General features: G+C 31.4%; 1 protein-coding gene across 1 annotated transcript; it reads left to right on the top strand.

The window, feature by feature from the left end:
* The first annotated feature begins 17,015 nt into the window (after positions 1–17,015).
* Positions 17,016–22,723, top strand: LOC110426976 (WD repeat-containing protein PCN-like). Its single transcript, XM_021442327.1, has 11 exons — positions 17,016–17,311; positions 17,414–17,557; positions 17,950–18,262; positions 18,351–18,414; positions 18,595–18,708; positions 18,867–19,029; positions 19,217–19,361; positions 19,504–20,117; positions 20,548–20,729; positions 20,896–21,171; positions 22,206–22,723. Exons 1-11 carry the CDS (start codon positions 17,147–17,149, stop codon positions 22,513–22,515), a joined length of 2,490 nt encoding a protein of 829 aa, XP_021298002.1. The 5' UTR covers positions 17,016–17,146; the 3' UTR covers positions 22,516–22,723.
* The last annotated feature ends 2,093 nt before the right edge of the window (positions 22,724–24,816 follow it).

Genomic DNA, 24,816 nt, shown 5'->3' with positions numbered 1-24,816 from the left:
CCACCACTTGTGAACTTAATTTGCACTTTCAAATGTCTCCAATGTATCTGTCAGGGAGATCATAAGAAGAACTCATTCAAGTATGTTTAACACTCATATAACTAAGTCATTCAAACTTGTAGACATTTTTGAAGTGAGTGTGTGAAAGTTTAAAAACTTCAAGAATTCACACAACTAAAACAATCAAGCTTGTAACCATGTAAGAACAAATGTATGAGAGTTAATTATTTCAAGAACTTGTCAAGTATCATTCTAGTAAAACTAATACAAATTTGAATTACTTGGTCATAATCAAAACTATACTCATTTTCAAGCTAACATTTAGAACTTCATCAAACGGATGTGAAGACAACATTCTTGAATGGTAATCTTGAAGTGGAGGTTTATATGGTACAACTTGAGGGATTTCAAGAATCAAGAAGTGAAAGCTTGGTGTGTAGACTTCGAAAGTCCATTTACAACCTCAAGCAAGCTTCCAAACAATGTTATGTAAAGTTTGATGAGGTAATTATTTCCTTGGGTTTTGAGGAAAATAAGGTTGATCAATGTATATACCTTACAATTAATGGGAGTAAGTTCATTTTTGTTGTGTTATATGTGGATGATATCTTGCTAGCTAGTAATGATGTTTGATTATTGCATAAAACTAAACAATCTAACCTACTTGTCCTTTTCCCCAAATTCACTTAGAGTTTTTGTGATTCACATGTTATTTTTTCCTATTTTGTTTCAGATCAATAACTTGCTTGATTAGACTACTTGTGGAGTAGTGGAGTAACTCATTTGTGGTAAGTGTGATAGAGCCTTCTTTCTAGTCTTCTAGTGTTGTACACTCCGCAATGTGTCTATTCTACTTTTGAACTGTCTCATTGATAATGAGCTCTATTATGTAAATAACGTTGATAAATTTGTTTACATTTTCGTATATTATGTTAAGCCTTGGATATGAGTGTACAAATAAGTAAAACTATGGTCGATGTCCATAGCATAATAGGCATGGGGTGCATGTCGAACCATAGTTATTTTATTTACATGTAAATATTTATATGAAATGAGAAAGAAACCACTCTTTACATTGAGAAGTTCCATAATGTGCTAACCTTGATGAATTATTGCATATTTTGATTATGGATGAACTTCTGTTAGTGAATATGATAGATGATTAACCCATGCATTTATGGATTTAGGCTTACTTAGGCCCAGTGGGCCATACCCACGGAGGTTCATGCGTCGATCACGATTCCTCTCAAAATAGGATGTTACATATAAGCATGTTGTTAAATGCCATATGGATTTCTCATCAAGTTTAGAGAAATCGACAAAAGGACTGACAATGAAAATTGCACATTGGGATCACATTTGGTTACTATTTTCTTGTTACAAAACCACATTGAGATCCATTGTTGATAGAATCACTTAAATATAACTATGGATTGGTTTTATATCAATAAGAGGCATAATGGCTGCCATAATTCAGTATTAGATGTTTGTTTGGCAGAATCATTTAGATATTATCTCTAACGGCTAAATATGTTTTAAATTATGGCCACATTCAAATTAAGTAAATTTGTCTCGAGTCTTGTTTCCTAAAGTGTTTTTTTTAACTCCAAACAAACCTCAATTAGTATTACAATATTAGAATTTTCTATTATGTGAACTATTATTAATTGGTAATTTTGGTTTAACAAAAAGACTAATAATTAGTCCTGTTTTGAGATAATAATTTTTGCTATAATTAGTTTTATCCTTACAATTATTCATTTATAAATTAAAATTTTTAAACCATTAAATACTTTAAACTCAAGAATATAAATTTAAATGTTTAATTTTTTCTAAAAATTATGTTTATTTGATATAATTGATTTGTTATGTTAAATCTAACATGTTTACGTCAATATTTTGAAAAAACTTGTTTCACTTTTATAATTTCTTATGTCATTTCTTACTACTTTACATCAAGGTTTTTCAATTGTAAATTTTCACTACAATTATTTTTATCTTTACTATTATCATTTATAAATTAAAATTTATAAACTGTTAAATACTTTCAACTCAAGAATATAAATTTAAATGTTTAATTTTTCAAAATATTATGTTCATTTGAAATAATTGATTTGTTACGTAAATATTACACATTTATATCAATATTTTAATGATACTTGCTCTACTTTTATAATTTTTTACATTCATTCTTACCACTTTATGTCAAAGTTATTCAACTATTAATTTTCACTATAATTATTTTTATCCTTATTATTATTCCTTCATAAATTAAAATTTGTAAACCATTAATACTTTAAACTCGAGAATATAGATTTAAATGTTTATGTTTCAAAAAATTATGTTTATTTGACATCATAGACATGTTATGTTAAATCTAACACGTTTACATCAATATTTTGGTAATACTTTTTTCACTTTTATAATTTTTTACATTAATTCCAATAGATTTACAACAAGGTTTTTCAATTACTATTTTAACTATAATTATTTTTATCATTATTATTATTTGTTTATAAATTAAAATTTATAAACTGTTAAATACTTTAAACATAAAAATATATATTTAAACATTTATTGTTTCAAAAATTTATATTTATTTGACATAATTGACTAACTACATTAAATCTCACACGTTTACATAAATATTTCGACAATAATTTTTCTACCTTTTTAATTTTTTACATTAATTCTTTCATGTTTATATCAAGATTTTTGAGTTACTAATTTTTACTATAATTATTTTTATCGTTATTATTATTCATTTATAAATTAAAATTTGTAAATCTTTAAATACTTTAAACTCGAGAATATAATTTTAATATTTGTTTCAAAAAGTTAAGTTTTTTTGACATAATTAGCTTGTTACATAAAATCTTACATGTTAATATCAATATTTTGACTATGTTTGTTCTACTTTTATAATTTTTAACATTAATTCTTACAAATTTACGTCAAGATTTTTCAATTACTAATTTTTACTATAGTTATTTTTATCCTTACTATTATTCATTTATAAATTAAAATTTATAAACCATTAAATATTTTAAACTCGAAATAATAAATTTAAATATTTAATTATCTAAAAAATTATATTTATTAAATATAATTGACTTTTTATCTTAAATCTTACACGTTTACGTCAATATTTTAACGATGTTTATTCTACCTTTATAATTTTTTATGTTAATTCTTACTGCTTTAGATCAAGGTTTTTCAACTACTAATTTTTACTATAATTATTTTTATTCTTATTTCTCACATCTCATTTCTGAAGAGATCGTGATTGGCGCATGGACCTATGTGGGTATGACCCACTAGACCCAAGCAAGCCTAAATCCATAAATGCATGGACTAGTTATCCATCACATTTACAAGTATAATTCATACATAATCCAAATGAAGGGGATTCAAATCATACTAAGGTAGTCATACACAGTAGAATATTATTAAAATTTTAATCCCCTAAATCATGGATCATTTTAATTAAAACTAATCTAAAAAAATCACAAGAGAAAGATTTTGACATGCCTTAAACTTTGACGTCTGCTTTCTTTGGTGGAGTCTTCTTTGGCTTTTTGTTTTTGACTTTTGGACACTAACTAGGACTTATAAAACCATAGTACACAATTGTCCTGACTCTAATAGTGATCCATACAATGATTTGCCAAAATCTCTTTACTAAGAGTGTATGAACCCCTAAGCTCTTTTGTGCGAGCAAACTCTCAACTTTAAGCTCTTTTGTGTTTCTCTCTTTTTGGTTGTGATGCTATCTTAACCCATAAGAAAATAAAATAGGACTCTTCTGTATGTTCAAGAGGCTATTAAAGGATTATTTTTATAGAGTGAATTGACCTACTTTATATCCAACAAGGATTAGAAATGTTTTAGGCTAATTGGGTCTTTGTTTAATACGCTATCAAATCATATTTGATTTAGCTGAATACCTAATTGGATTAAGTCTCTATAAAATCAATTAGATCACATCCAATTGAACTCAAATTCATTTCGACAATTCATCTTATGTGTGTGACCTATTAGGTACCCAACATATTGATAATTAATATAAATTAATTCAATTAAGAATTTATATTTACATTTATAGATCATGAGCGGCATCTAACAATACATCACAACCACTCAAATGTTAAGAGAGTCAATATGGTTTGACTAACTTTTCAATGTATAGTATCTCAATGTAATTCAATCCTTTCATCATATATCTCGAATAAATAGAAAGCCTAGCTCAGTATCTACTTTCTAACTTATCCATATTAGTCTTGCAACTTTCATATTGACCTATCAAGATTACCTTGGCCAAGGATTTTTGGTTAATATAAGCTAGGAGCAAATGAGATATGTCTCCTTTAAATTGCTTGGGTGATAAATCCTCTCTAGACTACTCATTCACTTTCACATATTTTATGCCATACCCAAAAGCACCCTATTTAGGTATCTGGTCACCTTCAAACCCTTAAAAGTGAAATCAAAGCATGATAATTCACATACAAAGTAACTTGGTATCATAAGTCTAAGGATTACTTACATTATTGACACATGAGAGTATTTCCATTGACATTTGAGTGAAATACCAAATGAAACTCTCATAGCAAGTCATGTTTAGTGAACTTGTTCCTTAATAAGCACCCATATACTATCCCCAAGTATCTTGCATACTTCAATCTATGAGATCGATTACTTACTTACAAAGTAAGGAGGCTTAGCATGCACCGGCCTTTTAGTATTATTAATGGCCTTATTCTTAATAGTACAATGAACAGGAACATATTTAGGAATAAGGCTTTGATGCATAAAAATATCATAATTATAACCTTTATAATTTTTTTAGAAAGTCATTATGTTCCGAGAACTTTATCTATATAAGTCTCTTATAACTCTTTATAAATATACTCATGGATAAAGAAATACCTCATACATTATATAAAATATCCATAATGTATTTAACATTAAATATGACTAATTCATGGAGTGTTTTATAAGCACAAAATCGATTGGCTTGCAAGGCTTACACTAACACCAAATATACATTAATTCATCAAGGCCACCTGTTTACGGATCTTCTCAATGTAAAGTGTGGTTTTTATCATATATCAAGTAAATATTCACAACGTTAAACATCTATGGTTTGGCACACATCCCATACCTATATTACTATAGTCCATCCATGATAGTCTCAATATCAACATGCAGCCATATTCAAGGCTTAACACAAGAGGCGAAAGCGTAAACAAGTTGTCAACATTATTTACATAACAAAGTTCATTATCAATAAGATAGTTCAAACCTAGACTAGACACACTATGGAGTGTATGACATTGGAATACTGAAAAGAAGGCTTTACCACACCTACCACAAATGAGCTGGATCACTACTCCACAAGTCGCTTAGGCAAGCAATTTATTGATCTAAACCCAAATAGGAGAAAATAACGTGAGTCACAAAGATTGTGAATGGATATGGGCAAGGGGACAAGTCAAGAGATAAGAGTTCTTGCAATAAACCATAGTTGCAAAAATAATTATAACAATTATGTAACTATAAATGTACTCGAAACTCATGATGCATAAAAATGGTACTCATATCAAAGTTCAATTTACATAACGTTTGCAAAAAGAAATACTAAGTAATCCATAAACCTTCAAGTCCAACATCAAAAATTAAATTGAGAATGAACCATTCATTTAATAAAATCACATCAATGCATACCATGAGCAAATTAAAAGGGAGAATGTGTACTTTCGCTTGATTCATCCTTGTGGTATTCTTATCCCTACACTAAGATACATAAAGAGGCTAAAAGTGGTACGATACCCAACTTAACCCTGTGGTATTCTTACCCTCACACTTGGACTTATAAGGAAGGGAAGATTAGTATGATGCTTAACTTAACCCTATAGTATTCTTATCCCCACAGCAGGACTAGAAATAACATACAAAAAGGGAAAAAGTAGCACATTGGCTAAGCTTAGCCTTATAGTGTTCTTACCCCCACACTAGGACTAGAACCAATCACAACATAATCAAAATTTCATAAGATATCATACCAAGATCAAGCATCAATAATAAATCATGTCAAACGCATGAACCAAGGAAAAGTGGAGACCCTTTCAATCCACAGGCATAATACTTACATTCAAAAACATTTTAATCATCCATAATCATTCTCAATCACATATATATAATTCTTGTACACACATTAGCTCAAAAGCTAGAGTAGTTGAGTGGACTGCAATAATAAAAACGCTTGTCCTCCCTTGTTGAAAACTAATACATAGTAGCATATTTACATATACATATAGTTTCGAAAACTTATTTCCAAAACATTTCCACATCCACAAATACATTTTCTACAATAAATATTATAGGAAATCATGCTCATCAATAAACCTTTAATCATTCAAATCATGCTTTCAACTATACATACTAAAATAATTTCAAAAGTGGTGTATCTACTCACCTCAAAACTTAATTTCTACCAAGTACACGAAAGTTTACGCCAACGAAATTTTCAGATTTTCAACAGTTCCTAAATACCCAAAAAATATTTTAGTTAATACTTAGTCTAGGAATTGCATAATAATCGTTCTCTACTACTTCAAACTATTCGGGTTTCCCTAAACTAATTTTCTAGAATAAATCTACTACTAATCAAAATATCCATTTGTACAAACCCATAAAATCAACGTTCTTACCTTAAGTGAGCTATAGCAAGTGAGAAAATCCACCCAAATCCTTTAGTTGGCAGACATCAATAATTTTGGAACAATAAATCATATTTTCAGAATAAAAAATCCAATATTTAAAGATTCAAAAGTGGGAAAAATCTTCTTTTTTTTTTCATTTAAAACCCAAAACCAAGTTCAAATCTTTCAAAAATGGTGATTTTGAGCAAAAATGGGTTGGAAGAGCTTAAGTGTTAAGGTTTTATCTTGAAAATGCAGCTGCAGGTTGTCAACTTAAAAAAAATGTGGCATATTTATAAGTGAAGGTGTGAAAATATGTTTTTATCCTTTTTATTTTTCTGCAATTGACAAAATGTATTGATACATTAGACCCATGTATTGATACATTTGGTTTTAGAAAAATTGTATTCATATATAATGAACATGTATCAATACATAATCATATGATTAACACATTTGAAACAGAATATAGTTTTTGAAATAGATTACCTATAAAGCCTTCCGAACTTTAATGTAAATAAACAAACATCCCCATTTGGATTCAATAAAAATATAAAAAAAATTAAAATCCAAAAGAATCAAAATCTAAATTTCAATTCCAAGAACAAAATAGAAAAAGTTTGATTAAAATTAAATGTGGCTTTTATTTTCATAGCAAATGTATTCTAAAAATTATGAAAAAAACATTTTTAGTTATTTAAAAATCAAGGGAATCATTACAATCATTTTTTATTTCTAAAAGATTGTTATATAAAAATCACAAATTTTGACCCTTTCTAGAATTAAAAAATTTTCTATTTCAAAAGTGATAAACAACCAAAAGTGTCAATGAATTTTTTGAAAGTTAAAACTAAGTTTGATGTTCAAAATATATAATCTGTATGCTCACCTAAGGATTTCCTAACTTATCCTTTTACTTAAGGTTGGATTTCACATTCTTCCTTCTTATGAAAATTCATCCTCGAATTTTAATAACGTACTAACCTTCCTTGAATAAGTGTGGGTACGTTGCTTGCATTTCATCCTTGGCTTCCCTTGTCATCTTTGCACTCAAGTGATTGCACCATTGCACCTTTACCAATGCTACTTCCTTTGAGTGTAATTTCTTCACTTGCCTATCTAGAATGGCTATTAGTACCTTCTCATAACTCAAATCATGTTCGAGCTATAGGGACTCATGCTAGATCACATGAGATGGATCCAGTTGATACCTTTGTAGTACCAAAACATGAAATATGGGATGAACACTAGAAAGATTTGGCAAAAGTGCTAACCAATAAGCCACCGCGCCAACCTTCTTAAGATTCTCAAATGATCCAATATACCCTCGACTCAATTTGCCCTTCTTGCCAAACCTCATAACTCTTAGTTGGTGAAACCCTCAAGAATACATGATCACTAACCTTAAACTCTAACTCTCGAGATCTATGGCCTACATATAACTTTTGACTACTTTGTGCCGTCAATATCTTTTCTCTAATCAACAATAACTTATCGATGGTCTCTTAAACCATTTTCAGTCCAAGTAATCTCCTTTCACCAACCTCAAACTAACATATGGGCGATCTATATCTCCAATCGTATAAAGCTTCATAAGGCGCCATTGAAATACTAGACCCAAAACTATCTTTATAGGTAAACTTAACCAATGGCAAGTGCCAATCCCAAGCAACTCCAAAGTTTACAACACAAGCTCTCAACATATCCTTTAGTGTTTAAGTAATCTTCTTAAATTATCCATCTATCTGTGGGTGGAAAACAATCCAAAAATTCAACTTTGTTCCTAAAGGCTCTTAAACTTTCCCTCAAAACCCACTAGTAAACTATGTGCTTCAATTTGACAATATAATGACTAGGACTCCGCGTAATCCCATTATCTCATCAATGGTCTAGCATATTGTGCCACTCCATAAGTGGTCTTCACTAGCAAGAAATGAGCAAACTTAGTCAGTCTATCCCTAATCACCCAAATAGAGTCATACCCCTTAGTTGTATGGGGTAATGCAATTACATAATTCATGGAAATTTGTTCCCACTTTTACTGGGGAATTTGTAAAGGCTGTAATAATTTAACAAGTCTCTAATGGTTTGCCTTAACCAATTAATACACTAGACACTTGGCTACAAACTCCACCATATCCCTCTTAAGGTCTTTCCATCAATACATTTCTCTTAAGTCATGGTGTATCTTGGTGGTACATGGATGGACAACATATGTTGCCAAGTGGGCCTCTTTTAGAATCTTTTTTCTCAAATCATCAATATCTGAGACGTACACTCTAATTCCATATCTAATTAATCTGTAAGTGCCTTTAGTAAACAATCATCCTTTCCTCCCTTGATGTGATCCATCAACATCAGTGTCACTCTAAAGTGGGCTAACAATGCCTCAGTATTATCAACTTCAAATAAAATGCCCATATCACCCAACTCGTGCATACGTTACACCAATAATCCCCTCTTAACTTAAATGTGAGCTAAACTCCCTATAGATTTTTGACTCTTTGCCACCATATTTACTTTGCTAGGATGATAAAGCATGGTACAGTCATAATCCTTAAACAACTCCATCCATCAACGTTGCCTAAGATTGAGATTTCTCCACTCAATAATGTATTTGAGACTTTTGTGATTTGTGTAAATCTCATAAGTCCCACCATACAAGTAGTGCACCCATATCTTCAAGGCAAATACTATTATTGCCATCTACAAATCATGTGTGGGGTAATTCTGCTAATGCTTCTTAAGCTATTGAGACACGTACGTGATCACCTTACCATGTTGCATTAGAACACATCCAAGTCCTACTCATGATGAGTTGCAATAAATTATATAACCCCCTGTACTATAAGGCAAACTCAACATTGATGCTGTGTAAAACAAGACTTGAGCTTCTTAAAGTTCTCTTCACATGCATCAGACCATATGAATTTAACACCTTTTTGTGTCAACTTAGTCATAAGAGCAACGATCTTGGAGAAATCTTTAGCAACTCCCTAAAATATCCAACCAACCCCAAGAAATTTCGTATCTCAATGACTAAAATAGGCCTTGGCAATTTTTCCATAACCTCAATCTTCTTTAGGTTCACCATCATACCATCCTTACATACTATGTAACCCAAGAAGCCAACACTATCCAACTAAACTTCATATTTGGAGAACTTGACATACAACATATGCTCCCTCAAAGTTTGTAGCACAATCCTCAAATGTTGCTCCTGTTCTTCTTGACTCCTCGAGTACTCTAAGATATCATCAATAAATATAACCACACACTTATCCAAGTATGGCTTAAACACTCTGCTCATCTTATACATAAAAGTTATAGGGGCATTAGTCAAACCAAATGACATAACAAAAAAGTCATAATGACATTACCTTGTGTGAAAAGCAATCTAGGGTATGTTGCCACCTCTGATCCTCAATTGGAGGCACCCTAATCGCAAATCAATCTTAGAAAAACACTTAGCCCCTGGCAACTGATCCAACAAGTCAACAATACATGGGAGAGGATACTTGTTCTTGATGGTCACTTTGTTCAATTGCCTATAGTCAATACAAAGTCTCATTGATCCATCTTTCTTCTTCACAAACAATACTAGTGCACCACATGGTGAGACACTAAGGTGTATGAAACCTTGTTTAGAAAATTCTTTAACCAATCCTTAAGCTCTTTCAGTTTTACCTGTGAAATTCGATATGGTGGGATAGATATTAGATTTTTGTTTTGCACCAAGTCAATGCAAAACTTTATTTCTCTCTTGAGGTAATCCAAGTAACCCCTTTGGGAACACATCAACATACTTTCCTGTAATTAGCACATCTGCCACGTTACCTACATCCAGTTGGATGTTCAAAACTACTGCTAAAAATCCTTAGCATCCATGTCTCATGAATCCACTAGCATTCATGGCCAATACCACCCTATTCAAGGCAATGCTACGATCTCCTTGAATATGGAATGTCGTCTTCCTAAGGTATTAAAATTTTGCCCTTTTGTAGTGAATTTCAACATTCACACAGTGGGGAGATAATCAATCCATCCTAATTATCGCATCAAAGCTTAGCATGTTTAGCAGCACTAGATTAGCTTGGTTGTCTTTTCCTTTAACTTGGACTACATAAGCTTTATAGTCATGTTCCATTCAAAAACACCTCTTTCAAGGGTATGGTGACTACTAAATCTTTTTCTCATTTTCTTTAATATTGAACTCGTATCCAAGATTCACATTTATACATTTCTACAATATATCAATAACTTTACCATACACCAAGTCATGTATTGCCCTTACATCACATTTGGCTCTCTAATTAGTACACGACTCACTAGTCTAAGGTGGTTATTCAAAATTATCTCTTTTATGCAAACTTCTTATTCCTTAATCACAAGGTATCTACTTTATCATACATCATAGAGGTACATTTTAGTCCTTTATTGACTAGTCAAGCCTTTCAACAATCCATAATTTTTTTTTAACACTTACTTTCCCTTTAAGGAAGCGTGTACTCCAATCCTCATAATTATCAACAAAATTCTAGTACTTTACATACCTAAGGTATTATCAAAGTATTATGCATAGCTCATACACAAAATGAATTACTGGATCGCATTAATCCACATTTTTAACGCCAAAACCAATTATCCATTACTCTTTCATTTTACCATCTAGGGTTGTACTCAACCCAACGATCATCATTGACATCTCATAAATAGCATATGTACTTTTACCTCTGTTTGTCAATATCCAAGCATTTCTAGTAGTCTTGCCCCTTCTATTAGGGTCATTAGAATTTAAACACACAATCTTGTCATTATTTCATTAGGAGTCTCTTGCTCCAAAAAATTTCTCTAATCATGGCTCAAATCCTAAGCAACACTCTTGCTTAGACTAGCACACATTAAACATAGGTTCTGATTACAAGGAACATCAACGTATCACAATCTTAACTATAGGAAGAAAATCTTTACACGTTCGCTAACGGGCGTTGCCACCCTTGGTGGTCTTGTGGCTCATCCGCACTTGCCATTACCTCTATCTGCGACATACATAGCCTAGTGGTAATATCCATGGGAGAATCTTGCTTTACCTCATCTGCCGTGGTCTCTCTCTATAAGCATACATGGTCTTACCATAACCTTGGTGGCAGCATATGGCTCTACCGTGTCTTCCATGACCCTTAATAGTGGGTGTTCGTGGTTTAACTATAGCATCTGTGAAAGTCTTATACTTTAATGCATCTCTGAAAATCATTCGAGTTTCAAGCAAAATACTCATCAAAACAAGAGTATAAACACATGGTAAATTTTATTTCAAGTGTCTTAGGACAAAACTAAATAGATACATGGGTAACATCAACAATTTGGAACTAGGCTAAGAAGACAAACAAGGAATCATATGCGAGTCTTTCATTTTTTATTTGTGCTCGGGTACACAAAGCAAAAACAAGATCTTTACATACAACCTCAACACTCCGCGACATGACTAAGAAAATCTTAGGACTTATAAAACCTAAAGCTGTAATACCAACTTTGTCACATCCTATTATTAAAGGGATTATGACCAGTGCATGGACTTACATGGGTATGGTACATTAGGCCTAAGCAAGTCTAAATCCATAAATGCATGGGCTAGTCATCCATGGCATTCATAAACATAAAATTCATACACAGCCCACATATACAATAATTCATCAAGGTCACCTTTTTACATATCTTCTCAATGTAAAGTGTGGTTTTTATCATATATCACATAAATATTCATAATGTTAAACACTTGTGGTTCGGCATGCATCCCATACCTATATTGCTATGGTCCATCCACCATAATCTCAACATTAACATGCACCCATATTCAGGACTTAACACAATCTACGGAAGTGTAAACAAGTTGTCAACGTTATTTACATAACAAAGTTCATTATCATCAAGATAGTTTAAATCAAGACTAGACACACTACAGAGCATACGACACTAGAAGGCTGGAAAGAAGGCTCTACCACACCTACCACGAATGAGCTAGACTATTATACCACAAGTCCTTTAGCCAAACAATTTATTGATCTAAAACAAAATAAAGGAAAATAATGTGCGTCATAAAGACTCCATGAGTGGATTCGAGGAAGGGGATAAGCTAAGGGATAGGAGTTTTTCCAATAAACCATAGTTGCAAAAAGAATTATGACAATTATGTAACCATAAAGGCACTCGAAACTCATGATGCATAAAATATGGTACTCATATCAAAGCTCAACTTACATAATGTTTGTAAAGAGAAACGATAAGTAACTCATGAACTTTCAAGTCCAACATCAAACATTCAGTCGAGAATGGACCATTCATTTAATAAAATCACATCAATGCATTCCATGAGAAAATTAAAAGGGAGAATAAGTATTTTCGCCCGATTCATCTCGATATGCTTGCCTTTACACCAAGATTCATAAAGAGGGAAAAAGTGATATGATGTCCAACTTAACCCTGTGGTATTCTTATCCTTACACTAGGACTTATAAAGAGAGAAAATTTGATATGATGCCTAACTTAACTTTATGATATTCTTACCCCTATATCGGGACTAGAGGTAACATACAAAACAGGAAAAAGTGTCACATTGGCCAAGCTTAACCTTGTGGTATTCTTACCCCACATCGGGGCTAGAACCAATCACAGCACAATCTAAATTTCATAGGATATCAGATCAAAATCAAGCATCAATAACAAATCATGTCAAACACATGAATCAAGAAAAAATGGAGACCTTCTCAATCCACAAACATAATACTTACATTCAAGAACATTTTAACCATCCACAATCATTCTCAATCACGTATATATAATTTTTATACCAAATTAGCCCGAAGGCAGAAGTAATAAAGTGGATTGTAATCATAAAAAAGACTTGTCCCTCCTTGTTGAAACTAATACGTAATAGCATATTTACATATACATATAGTTTTGAAAACCAATTTGCAAAACATTTCACATTTATAAATATATTTTGTAGAATAAAGATTTATGGGAAATCATGCTCATCAATAAACCCTTAATCATTGAAATCATACTTTCAATTTTACATACTAAAATAGTTTCAAAAGTAGTGTACCCACTCACCTCAAAAGTTGATTTCTACAAAGTACATGAAAGTCTACTCCAATGAAATTTTTGGATTTTCAATGGTTCCTAATATATCCAAATAAATATTTTAGTTAATACTTAGTCTAGGAATCACATAATAATCGTTTTATGCTATTTCAAACTATTTAGATTTGCCTAAACTAATTTTCAAGACTAAATCTAGTACTCATCAAAAAACCCTGTTGTACAAACTCATAAAATCAACGTTCTTACCTTAAGTGAGCTATTGCAAGTGAAAAATCTACCAAAATCCTCTAGTTCATAGACATCAATCATTCTATAACAATAAACAATATTTTCAAAATAAAAAAAAATCAAGATTTAAAGATTCAAAAGTAAGAAAAATCTTATTTTTCATTTAAGACCCAAACCCAAGCTTAAATCTTTCAAAAATGGTGATTTTAAGCAAAAATGGGTTGAAAGAGCTTAAGAGTTAAGGTTTTACCTTGAAAATGTGGTTGAAGGTTGCCAACCCTAAGAAAATGTGATATATTTATAAGTTATGGTGTGAAAATATGTTTTTATCTTTTTATTTTTTGAAATCGATGAAATGTATCAATACATTGGCCCATGTATTGATACATTTAGTTTTAAAAAAATTGTATCAATATATGATGAACATGTATCAATGCATTTAAAATAGAATGCAGTTTCTGATTATTCTCTTTGTTAATTCTTTCCCTATAATTAATATTTTTATTTTTTATGAATGATTATTTAAGTATTTTTTTAATTTGTTTGATAGGTAAACAGGTTGCAAATTTTTTTATTGATCAATGGTCGAAATAAAAGTCTCTAAATCTAATGGCTATTGTTTATAGCCTTACAATAAGGTTAACCTTATTGTAGAATTTGCTATTGTGAGCTACTTTTTAGGAATACTTTAGATTTACTTTGTAAGCTTATATGTAAGCTTATCATACTTATCATGGTTGATAAATTAGACTAGAGGGTTAATGTAGTATGAAGAAAACAAATTTAATTATTAATATTTTTTTATGATTTATTCTTAATGTTTGTGTCAATAGATTATTATTAATATTAAGTTTATATTGTAAAATTGATTTTTATTAATGAGTAAAGATATTCATGAGTCAAGTGGACTTCCTTTTTAAAAGTCAAACTCAAGCTCAACCTTATTTGTTCAATTACTTGATATTTTATTAATAAAATAATAAAATAACATTTTTATATCAATATTTTATTTTAAATATATTTTAAAATAAAATAAAAAAATATGTTATGTATTAATGTAATAATTCAATCAGCTAGTCAATTTCAGCTTAAACCTAAAATTCAGTGTCCAAACTCAATCTGAAGTAGACATGGGCGAGCAACTTAGTTGTTAGCACCTCCATTATCGTGTTTATTTTTTAAAAAATTTGTAATGTTAATTGTTATTTCAAGTTTTATTTTTGAGTTAGATTAATTTAATGATGTAAATGAGTAGCTGTTATTTGGGTATTTGATCTCATAATATAAAGTTCAAGCACTTTATAATAAGTTATGGGACGAGTTAGAAGAGGACTTTTAATACTTGATTCGAGTTTAGGTATTACCTTTAAAATATTTTAAACTCAAATTTGATTATATTAATATTAAAATATTATATATAATGTGACAAAATTTAATAAATAGTGAGTTTCAAACCCTTGTTGCACTTGCCTTTAACACAATCTTTATAATCTCTACCAACTTCACTTGTTGTAAACTAAAAAATTAATAATATAAATATAAAACATATTACAATGAATATAATTACTATCATATATATATAAATTTGCAAAGTTTTATGATTAATACAATAATATAACAATCAATTATACTTGTGTTAAGTATAATAGATGTTTTTGTTTTCAAATATATAACATACATAATATGCTTATGTGTTAAGATCAAGAGATATGTAAATACAAGATATATATTTTAAATGATATAAGTTCTATGTTAATATTAATATATGATTATTGGATATCTTACATATTAATAGATTATAATTATTATACTTATATAGTAATATATAGGAAATAAAATTTTATGTATAATTGTATAATAATGTATATATTATATACTTTTAATATAAATATATTTACTTTTTGTTTTGTATTAACATTACAAAATTATAATTTATAAAATTATTAGTGTTTTCATTTATAGTTATGTCAATAGATTATATCAAAGTGTTGTTATTGACTATCAGGTGATAATAACTAAACATAACAAAGATAATAACTGTAACTTATAACAAATTTTATTTATATAATGACACTTAATAATTTTATTAGTTATTATTTTTGTTTATATAATATATTGTTTATTAATCATTATATACAAACTTTGTATATATATACATCATTATAATATATAATTTGCTATAACTTACATGATAAATTAATGTAAAATAATATATTAATTTCATTATATAACATATATAGTTTTTATATATTTGATATACTATATAAAATTAATACATAACTTACACATATTGATGTATGAGTAATTAATATAAGTATCTATAAATATTATCTCATACATATATAAAATATTAGATATAGTATTTATAATTTATATAGTAAAGGGTATTATAAATATGTTTAATGTAAAATATTTTTTATTCGAGTTTGGGCTATTTTTCAAGTATTCATATGTAAAAAATTTAACTTGTATAATCTGGTATTTAACGGATTTGGGTTATTAAATGGGTATTCAAACATTAATAGGATTTAGCTTTGGATAGCATTTTGTAATTTTAGTCAATTTTTAATAAGGTTAAGATACTTGATATTCAAACAGTTTGGAGTTTAGGAATGTAAAAAATAACAAATATCCTACTCGTTTTCATCTCTAAGCTAGATCGAGTGAAATTTTAGATTCTAATTAAATTTCTACCAAATAAATGGTTTTAGATAATTAGTGAATATCAATAATCAATTTCAAGTAGATTTTACATAGTAAAAATAGGATTTCAAAGGTTTAAGATATTTTTTTTTTTTGGTTCTTGATGGAATATTATATTACTTTGATTTTGTATTGTTTGAATGCTGTGGGATTTAAAGCGGTGACAGCGGTTTGAACCGCCGTCGAAGAACAACCGAACCGAGATTAGTGTGGGTTCAGCGGTTCAGCTATATTAATGTTTGGGTGCGCTTAAACCCTCAAAAACCTAAGGATCAATAAGGTCACCGCGTCGCCTTACTCTGCTTTGCGCCTCTTTTTGTCGGGTGCACATCTCCGAGTTATATACTGCTTTCAACCGTCAAATTGGCCTCCAAAGATCGTAGTTTCTTTACTCTATACCCGCCCCAATGCTCCTCAAACCTTACCGAACCAGCTCAATCGACTGGAAGCCCTCTCCAGTGGTTCGCCCTTGCTACCAGCGAGACGACTCCCAGGTTGCGGCCGCTCGTGAGGACGGCTCCCTCGAGATTTGGCTTGTGTCTCCTGGCTCCGTTGGATGGCACCATCAACTGGTACCCAGAGCTTTCTGCTTTCTTATATAATTGTTATTGTTATATATTGAACACAGTCTAGCCTTTTTTTTTTTAGCTTAATTTGTTGGTGACCCTGTGTAGACTATTCATGGGGATTCTACTCGTCGAGTTTCTTCGCTTGTGTGGTGTTGCGTTGGTTCAAAAGGTCTGTCTTCTGGCAGGTTGTTCTCCTCGAGTATCGATGGCTCAGTCTCAGAATGGGATCTTTTTGATTTGAAGCAGAAGGTGATTTTTCATTCTTTTTTCGTCCCTTTTTCCATTAATGGCACTCCCTGCCTTATTAACCTAGTGGTGTAAGCCAACAAGGCTTTAGTCAATGATTCCAACCTCCTCAACTTCAATGGATACTCATAATTTTTTATGGATTCCTTATGGTTTTATTGAATAATGAGAATACTCATAATTTTCGTCCAGAGGATTTAGTGTAGGCCTAATTGTTTATGTTGGTCAATTTTTTAGATATTCTATGATCCAGTGAGAGTAATATATTGTTGCATAAATTCTGTTGATATAATCTCTTTGAATGCATTTCTTTCTTTAGCTTTAACTTCTTTCTAGCGTAGAAGAAGCTTTGAAGAGAAGTCATCTTTTATTCATTTTTTTAATGTGTTAAGCAGATTGTGCTAGAGTCAGTTGGGGTTTCAATCTGGCAGATGGCTGTGGCACCTGTAAATAGACTGCCAGCTCTTAAAGAGTCTAGGTCTCAGCATTTTGGAAATGGATATTTAAATGATAAATATGAATATAATGATAGTGATGATGATGAAAGCAGTGACAGTGAAGATGTTTCAGACTCGGAACAAGTTCATAAGAAACTAGTTATGGAGTACAGACCTGTAGCAATTGCCTGTGATGATGGAGCTGTGCGGATATACGCAATTTCTGATTCGGATAAGTTAATCTACCATAAATCATTGCCTCGGGTCAGTGGTGAGATATCTTCACCTCAGTGTCAATTTTTTTCTGGTTATTGCTTTTACTTATACTTAGAGCTTCTTGGTGCAAATATTATTTGCAGGACGCGTTCTAAGTGTGGCATGGAGCCACGACTCAAGTAGGATATATTCAGGGAGTAGTGATGGGTAAGTTTGTCATCTAAGCGTATACCATATGATACATTTTAGTCTCTCTGAAATCAAAAATGGTGATGCATGACTGAACTTCTATGAGCTGATAGTGCATGCTTTACAGAGCATTTGCACTTCTTTTTGCCCATTTAGTCTTGTATAGTCTAGTAACATCTGCACTAAACCATCATGCAGGTTGATAAGATGCTGGAATGCTGATTTGGGTCATGAAATTTTCAGAAGTACAGTTTCTCTTGGAGGTTTGGGCAGTGGGCCTGAGCTTTGCATATGGTCATTACTTTCTTTAAGGTACATGTGGAATCTTCTATGTCGACAGAGAGATGCCTGTGCATGCATGCATGCATGCATGCACGCCTAGATGCCTAATATGGTGAAATGTCAATCGTTGTTGTGTTGTCAATGGTTAATGTGCTTATTTTTGCTGATTGAGTTATTTTTAAATTCAGGTGTGGAACTGTTGTTAGTGCAGACAGCACTGGCTCTGTTCAGTTTTGGAATGGTAATAATGGAACTCTTCTCCAGGCACATTGTAATCATAAAGGTGATGTAAATGCCTTGGCAGCAGCTCCAAGTCAGAACAGGGTGTTCTCTGCTGGGTCTGACGGACAGGTATGGATAGCAGAGGGGTGCTGCTTCACACTTTAGATCTAAGAAAGGCCAAAATATTAAAATAAACAAAGGAAAGAGAATTGTAGGTGCATTTTTTTCACTACAATGCGACTGAAATTGTGTGCTTTGTTTTAAATATAATCTACTGCTCTGTTGCTAATGTCTACTGTGCTGCCACTTTTTGTAGGTTATTCTTTATAAGCTTTCTAATGAGACATCTGGTAATGACAAATCTTCTTCTGAAATGAAGAAATGGGTATATGTTGGTTATGTAAGAGCTCATACCCACGATGTCAGAGCCTTGACAATGGCAGTGCCTATCAGTTCTGAAGGTCTGTTCATGTTTGTTGATTCTATGCCGATTTATTATTTTATTCATTTCGTTAAAATTTAAAGGTGGATTTTGACCTTTTTAGCTAAGCAATTTGTGCACTTATACTTCTTGATCTTAACTTTTTTCTTTCTAATTTCTAGCATCTTTATTAGACGAGGCAAAAGACGTGCAAGATGAAAATGGGAAAAAGGTAAAAAGAATTCGACGTCGGGAGAAGAAGCCCCTTGATTTTAGTTACAGTAAATGGGCTCATTTTGGAGTTCCCATGCTTGTCTCTGCTGGTGATGATGCAAAGCTCTTTGCCTACTCTGCTAAGGAGTTTACTAAGTTCTCGCCACATGATGTTTGTCCTGCACCTCAGAGAGTTCCAGTACAACTGGTCATTAATACAAGTTTCAATCAAGCTTCTTTCCTCCTGGTCCAGGCTTCTTATTGGTTAGATATTCTTTGTGTTTGTGTTCCTGATGTGGGTTCTGGCCCCTATGATGGTCTCGTTACCACTAATTTAGTTGCTCGGGTTAAGAGTAAGGCATGCCGAAAGATCATTTGCAGTGCAATGTCTAACTCAGGGGACCTTTTTGGTTATTCTGACCACATCAGACCCAGCCTATTTGCACTAAGTAGGCAAGATGGCCAAAGTACGTGGACCATCACTAAAAGGCAACTTCCTCAGAAACTTCCATCCGCACATTCTATGATTTTTACCTCTGATGAGTTACGATTGCTTATAGCAGGCCATGATAGGAGGATCTATGTAAGTCTTTGCTCTTGGCTTTCTTGTATTAACCTTCTTGTAGTTTCTATACTTGTGAATGTTTGCTCGAAATTACATTTTTCATGATATATCTAGCTTTAGGTGGGTGGAGTGAGTATTTCCATCCTCTGCAATAACTTGTAGGTTTATGAGGTCTTTCACCTCTTTTATGATGGCTAGCTCAAACTCTAGATTTTGTACCTCAAACTGGAAAACTTTCATGTCTTAACCTCTGGCACATTGTGTTCCCTATTCCAGCTTGAAAGTGCTAGTTACCTTCTACATATGATTAACTTATGTGCGACCGTTGTTAATTAACCTCAAGAAGCATCGTGTTACCTATTCCAGCTTGGAAAGTGCTGCGTACCTTCTAGATATAATTAACTTATGTGTGAATGTTGTTACTTACTTACTCTTTGTGGTGCTACAGGTTGTGGATTTGGAGAGCTTAAAACTGCTGCATACCTTCATACCTTGTCGTGAGGAGCATGAGAAGGAAGGACCACCTAGTGAGCCTCCCATAACAAAATTGTTCACGAGTTGTGATGGCCAGTGGTTAGCTGCTATCAACTGCTTTGGAGATATATACATATTCAATCTTGAGATACAGAGGTAAGAAATACATTTGGGACAATATTTAATACTAGAAAGCTGTCTAGTTGACAGTGTAATTTCTAATTTCTAACTAAAATTAATACATGAGTGTGTATGTGAGATGGGAGAGGTTATTGGGAGAATGGTCAATCATTACTTTGTGTTTCTTTGATTTTTGGAGCAGGCAACACTGGTTTATATCAAGATTGGATGGTGCCTCTGTTACAGCTGCTGGCTTTCCTCCTCAGGACAACAATGTGCTTATTATCACAACATCTTCAAACCAGTTCTATATATTTGATGTCGAAGCTAGGCAATTGGGAGAATGGTCAATGCAGCATACATTTACTCTTCCCCAAAGATACCAAGAATTTCCTGGGGAGGTTATTGGGTTATCTTTCTGCCCCACATCCTCCTCCCATCCATCAAAATCGTCATCGCTTGTTGTTTATAGTACCAGGTGCTGTTCTTATCCTGTTTGTTTTACCTTGCTGCGACAGTTTAACATTACTTTTGTCATGCATATGTATACTTCTATATTCATTGTAGCCATATCTTATCTTAATAATAGTGATTAGTGTGATGCACACCACAAGGATATCATATTAAAAAGATGTATCTTGGTGCTTTGTTTTCTTTTTATGTTTTATCCTGAGTTCCCAGCAATGTTTTTGCTCCTAGCAGCTTAAAGAAACTGGTGGCATACTGGTTTCTTCCATTATCTTTTCACCTTGCATGATTAATGTGCTATCATTTGGCTAATATGTTATCTTAAAACTGACAAGCATACATCCTACCTAACTTTTGGGGCACTAAGTTTTTTATTGCTTCTAGTCTGTTTGGCTTTGTTTGGAGCTTTTGTAAAATGTGTTGTTCGAGTACAGTTTTTTAAAAAGTTCTGTAAGGAAAAGCCAAAATAGTGTTTGACAACTTAATGCAGAAGTGCTATAAGATGCAAAAAATTATTTGATAGTATTTTAATTTATTTTAAATAAATAAAAATAAAACACTTAAATTTATTAATCAAATCATAAGAGTTAGAATGAAAGAAAGAAATGGGATAAAATAATTTTGTATCAATAATAAATAGTACGATAAATTAAACCAATAGAAAAAAGTGGAACCAAATAAAAAAGATGAATATGAAAAAAATATAATTCTTCCTATAATTGTATGAATTATTGAGAGGTAAAGTGGGAAAATAGAAAAATTTCATTAAATATTTGTTACTACATGGTAGTATTTTTTGAAGACCTTTCATTTGTAGATTCGTGGAAAAGCTGGAATAGACTTCCTGCATAAGTTAAAAATTTTAAAATTTTGAGAACAGGGAGACATGGAGAAATATTCTTCTTGGTCAATTGTGTGGCATGGAATAATTAATTTGTGTACCCTGGAAAAATTCCATTGCCGTGGTGCTTAATTTATTTCTCATGAAGCATTTTATGGATTGCATTTGTCATAGTTAAATAAATAAGTATCTTTATGGTGCAGGGCAATGTGTTCAATTGACTTTGGGAAGCCAGTGGATCAAGATGAGGAAAGTGAGTTGGTAAATGGAGCCTTGTTGAAGTTTCAAGGTTCTCTCACAAATATGAAATGGAAACATTGGTTGAGAGAGAGTCAAACAGAGTCTAAACATACTAGTAGAAAGAGTAATTTTGATTTAATTGTTTTCCGGGACCCTGTGTTATTTATTGGACACCTTTCAAAACATTCCATCTTGATCGTAGACAAACCCTGGATGGAAGTGGTTAAAACTTTTGATGCTCCACCTGTTCAGAGACATATTTTTGGGACATAACTGCTTGTGGAAGAAGGTTTGTGGGAGAATTCAAAATGCAGCTTCCCCTCTATGGAGTCCCGCTTATAGTGTTATTTGAAACGGGGACGGTGGGGGGTTTTGGGATCAAAGGCAAAGCATGTTGTGTATTGTATTCCTCAATTTTTGTAAACGAGCTAAATTGATTTTCCTTCCATCTGTGATAGCTTTTTGAGCTGATTTAATTTGTCTTGTCTTGTCTTAATGCTCACAAAATAGGCTTTTATTTGGTTCCAGCTGACACTAAAATGTTCTTGTGGTGTACTTACTAGACTAGCCAGAATAGTTGAGAATACTATTGGCAAATATTTGTTCTTGGAGAGGATTATTAACTAATATTCTGTATACTCAACCTATTTTACATAATAATTCATTCATTCTACAATAAAATAGAACCACATGCATCTCCATTGCATCACTCAAAACATTTGAACCACCACTTTCCCCTCTTGGTTTTAAGGTTCTCCACTCTTTTTTGGATTTGTAGTACGTAAGGGTACTACATTGCTTTTTAGTTCCTAAATTAATACACAAGCTTCTGGTTAGATGCCTTTCTTGAATCTGTGTATATGTTGCCTTTGGGATTAAATATGGGATATAACTTATAAAGGAAGAGATTTGATTGTTTGGAGATGAGTATGACTCTTATAGAAGAAGGGATTCTTACCTCGAATATAAAGGATGGACTTCTAGAGCAAGGGATACCCATATCGAATGCAAAGGATTTGTCATGGAAGAGCAGGTACTGTCCTTCCCTCTATTTGTTACATATGAATAGAAAAGCACCTTGAGACATGTAGATATTTTGGCAGTCTTTCTCTTTTACTTATTGAGTGCACATTTAAGATTTCGTTATGTTTGTTGGTTCAGAGCTTTTGCTTTATTTGTTAATATAAATTGAGATAAGAAAAAAAAAAAATTAAAGTTGGGTGAGATATGTGGGATCATGTTATTATTATTTTTATTTATATTAATTATTTAAAAAATTATTTTTAAAAAAATCATTAACAGAATATATAAACAATTTTAAAAATTTTGAGAAAACCACAACCCCGTACCAATACCCTTTCTTTCTCTTTTACTTATTGAGTGCATATTTAACATTTCGTTTTATTATGTAGTTAATATTTCATATCTCACTTTTGTTTAAGGTACCTATTTTGATTATGATTTGTGGAAACAGGTTTCCATCTAATTCCATTCTCTAAATGTTAACATTAAATATTAACTCTCTCTCTATTCCTTTTTTATTTTGTTAACATTAAATATTAAGTTTCTCTAATTTTTTTTCGTAATAATTGTTTTTCCTGTTTTAGTTTTCCTATGGTTCAGTTGGTTGTTATTGTCAAATAACAAGTTTTATTTATATTAATGATTGGGTTGCTTTTGTTCTTTGTGTTGTTGTTGCACTTGGAGTGCTTTAGGTGATAAATTTAGATGTTAAAAGAAACTTGAGCATGAAAACTACATGCATGATATGCATTTTTTAGGGTTCTGTAAAATATTGTTAAGATAATTATACAAACTATTTAATTAAAGTTATTATACAATATTATTATCTAGTTAGACTATAATATGTTATTAGAATTATACTATAATACTGTTAGTTAATTAGTTAGTTAGAGTTAGACTATGAATAAAATTAGCATTAGCTTTATATATATATAAAATTTAGGTTTCTCTTTGAATTATACATCTTGACGTAATACAAAATATTCTCATCTTCCAACAAATATGTTTTATACTTTTTATAATTTTATAATTTATACAAAGAAATATATGATAATACCTTTGAATAATACTCAAGATTAAGAAAGTCTTATATCTGTGATATCTGTTATAAGTCTCAATTATATGACTATTTTGAATTGAACCTTGATTTCTGTTTTCATCCGATTCATGATTTAGATAAGAAAAAAAATAAGAATAATATATTTCTTTTTTAATGAGAATAAAATTGAAAATGAGCGAGAATAAAATTGAAAATGAACCTATCAATAGTTTGATGCAATTTTATTAGAGTTTAATCGATATGTAACTCTCGAGTTTCAATTCTCGTAACATAGTGTGGGTGTTCTTCTAATAATATAGATAACCATATTTACATATACTATTAGGAATACCATCGCAAAATATATATAAAAGAGTTGGATCCAATCCAAGCATGAAATAACATTGGGAAAGCTAAGTTCGTAACTTGGATCTTACATAAAGCTAACATATTTTTTGTTTCTCAAGAGCATAACACTTTGTTAGAAAAATTTCTAGGAAACAAATGAAAAT

This window comes from Theobroma umbraticum, unplaced genomic scaffold, assembly GCF_002168275.2.
Source record: "Theobroma umbraticum cultivar Fairchild unplaced genomic scaffold, ASM216827v3 scaffold_239.1, whole genome shotgun sequence".
Classification (NCBI taxonomy): Eukaryota; Viridiplantae; Streptophyta; class Magnoliopsida; order Malvales; family Malvaceae; genus Theobroma; species Theobroma umbraticum.
This window is presented reverse-complemented; position numbering and strand designations above follow the sequence as displayed.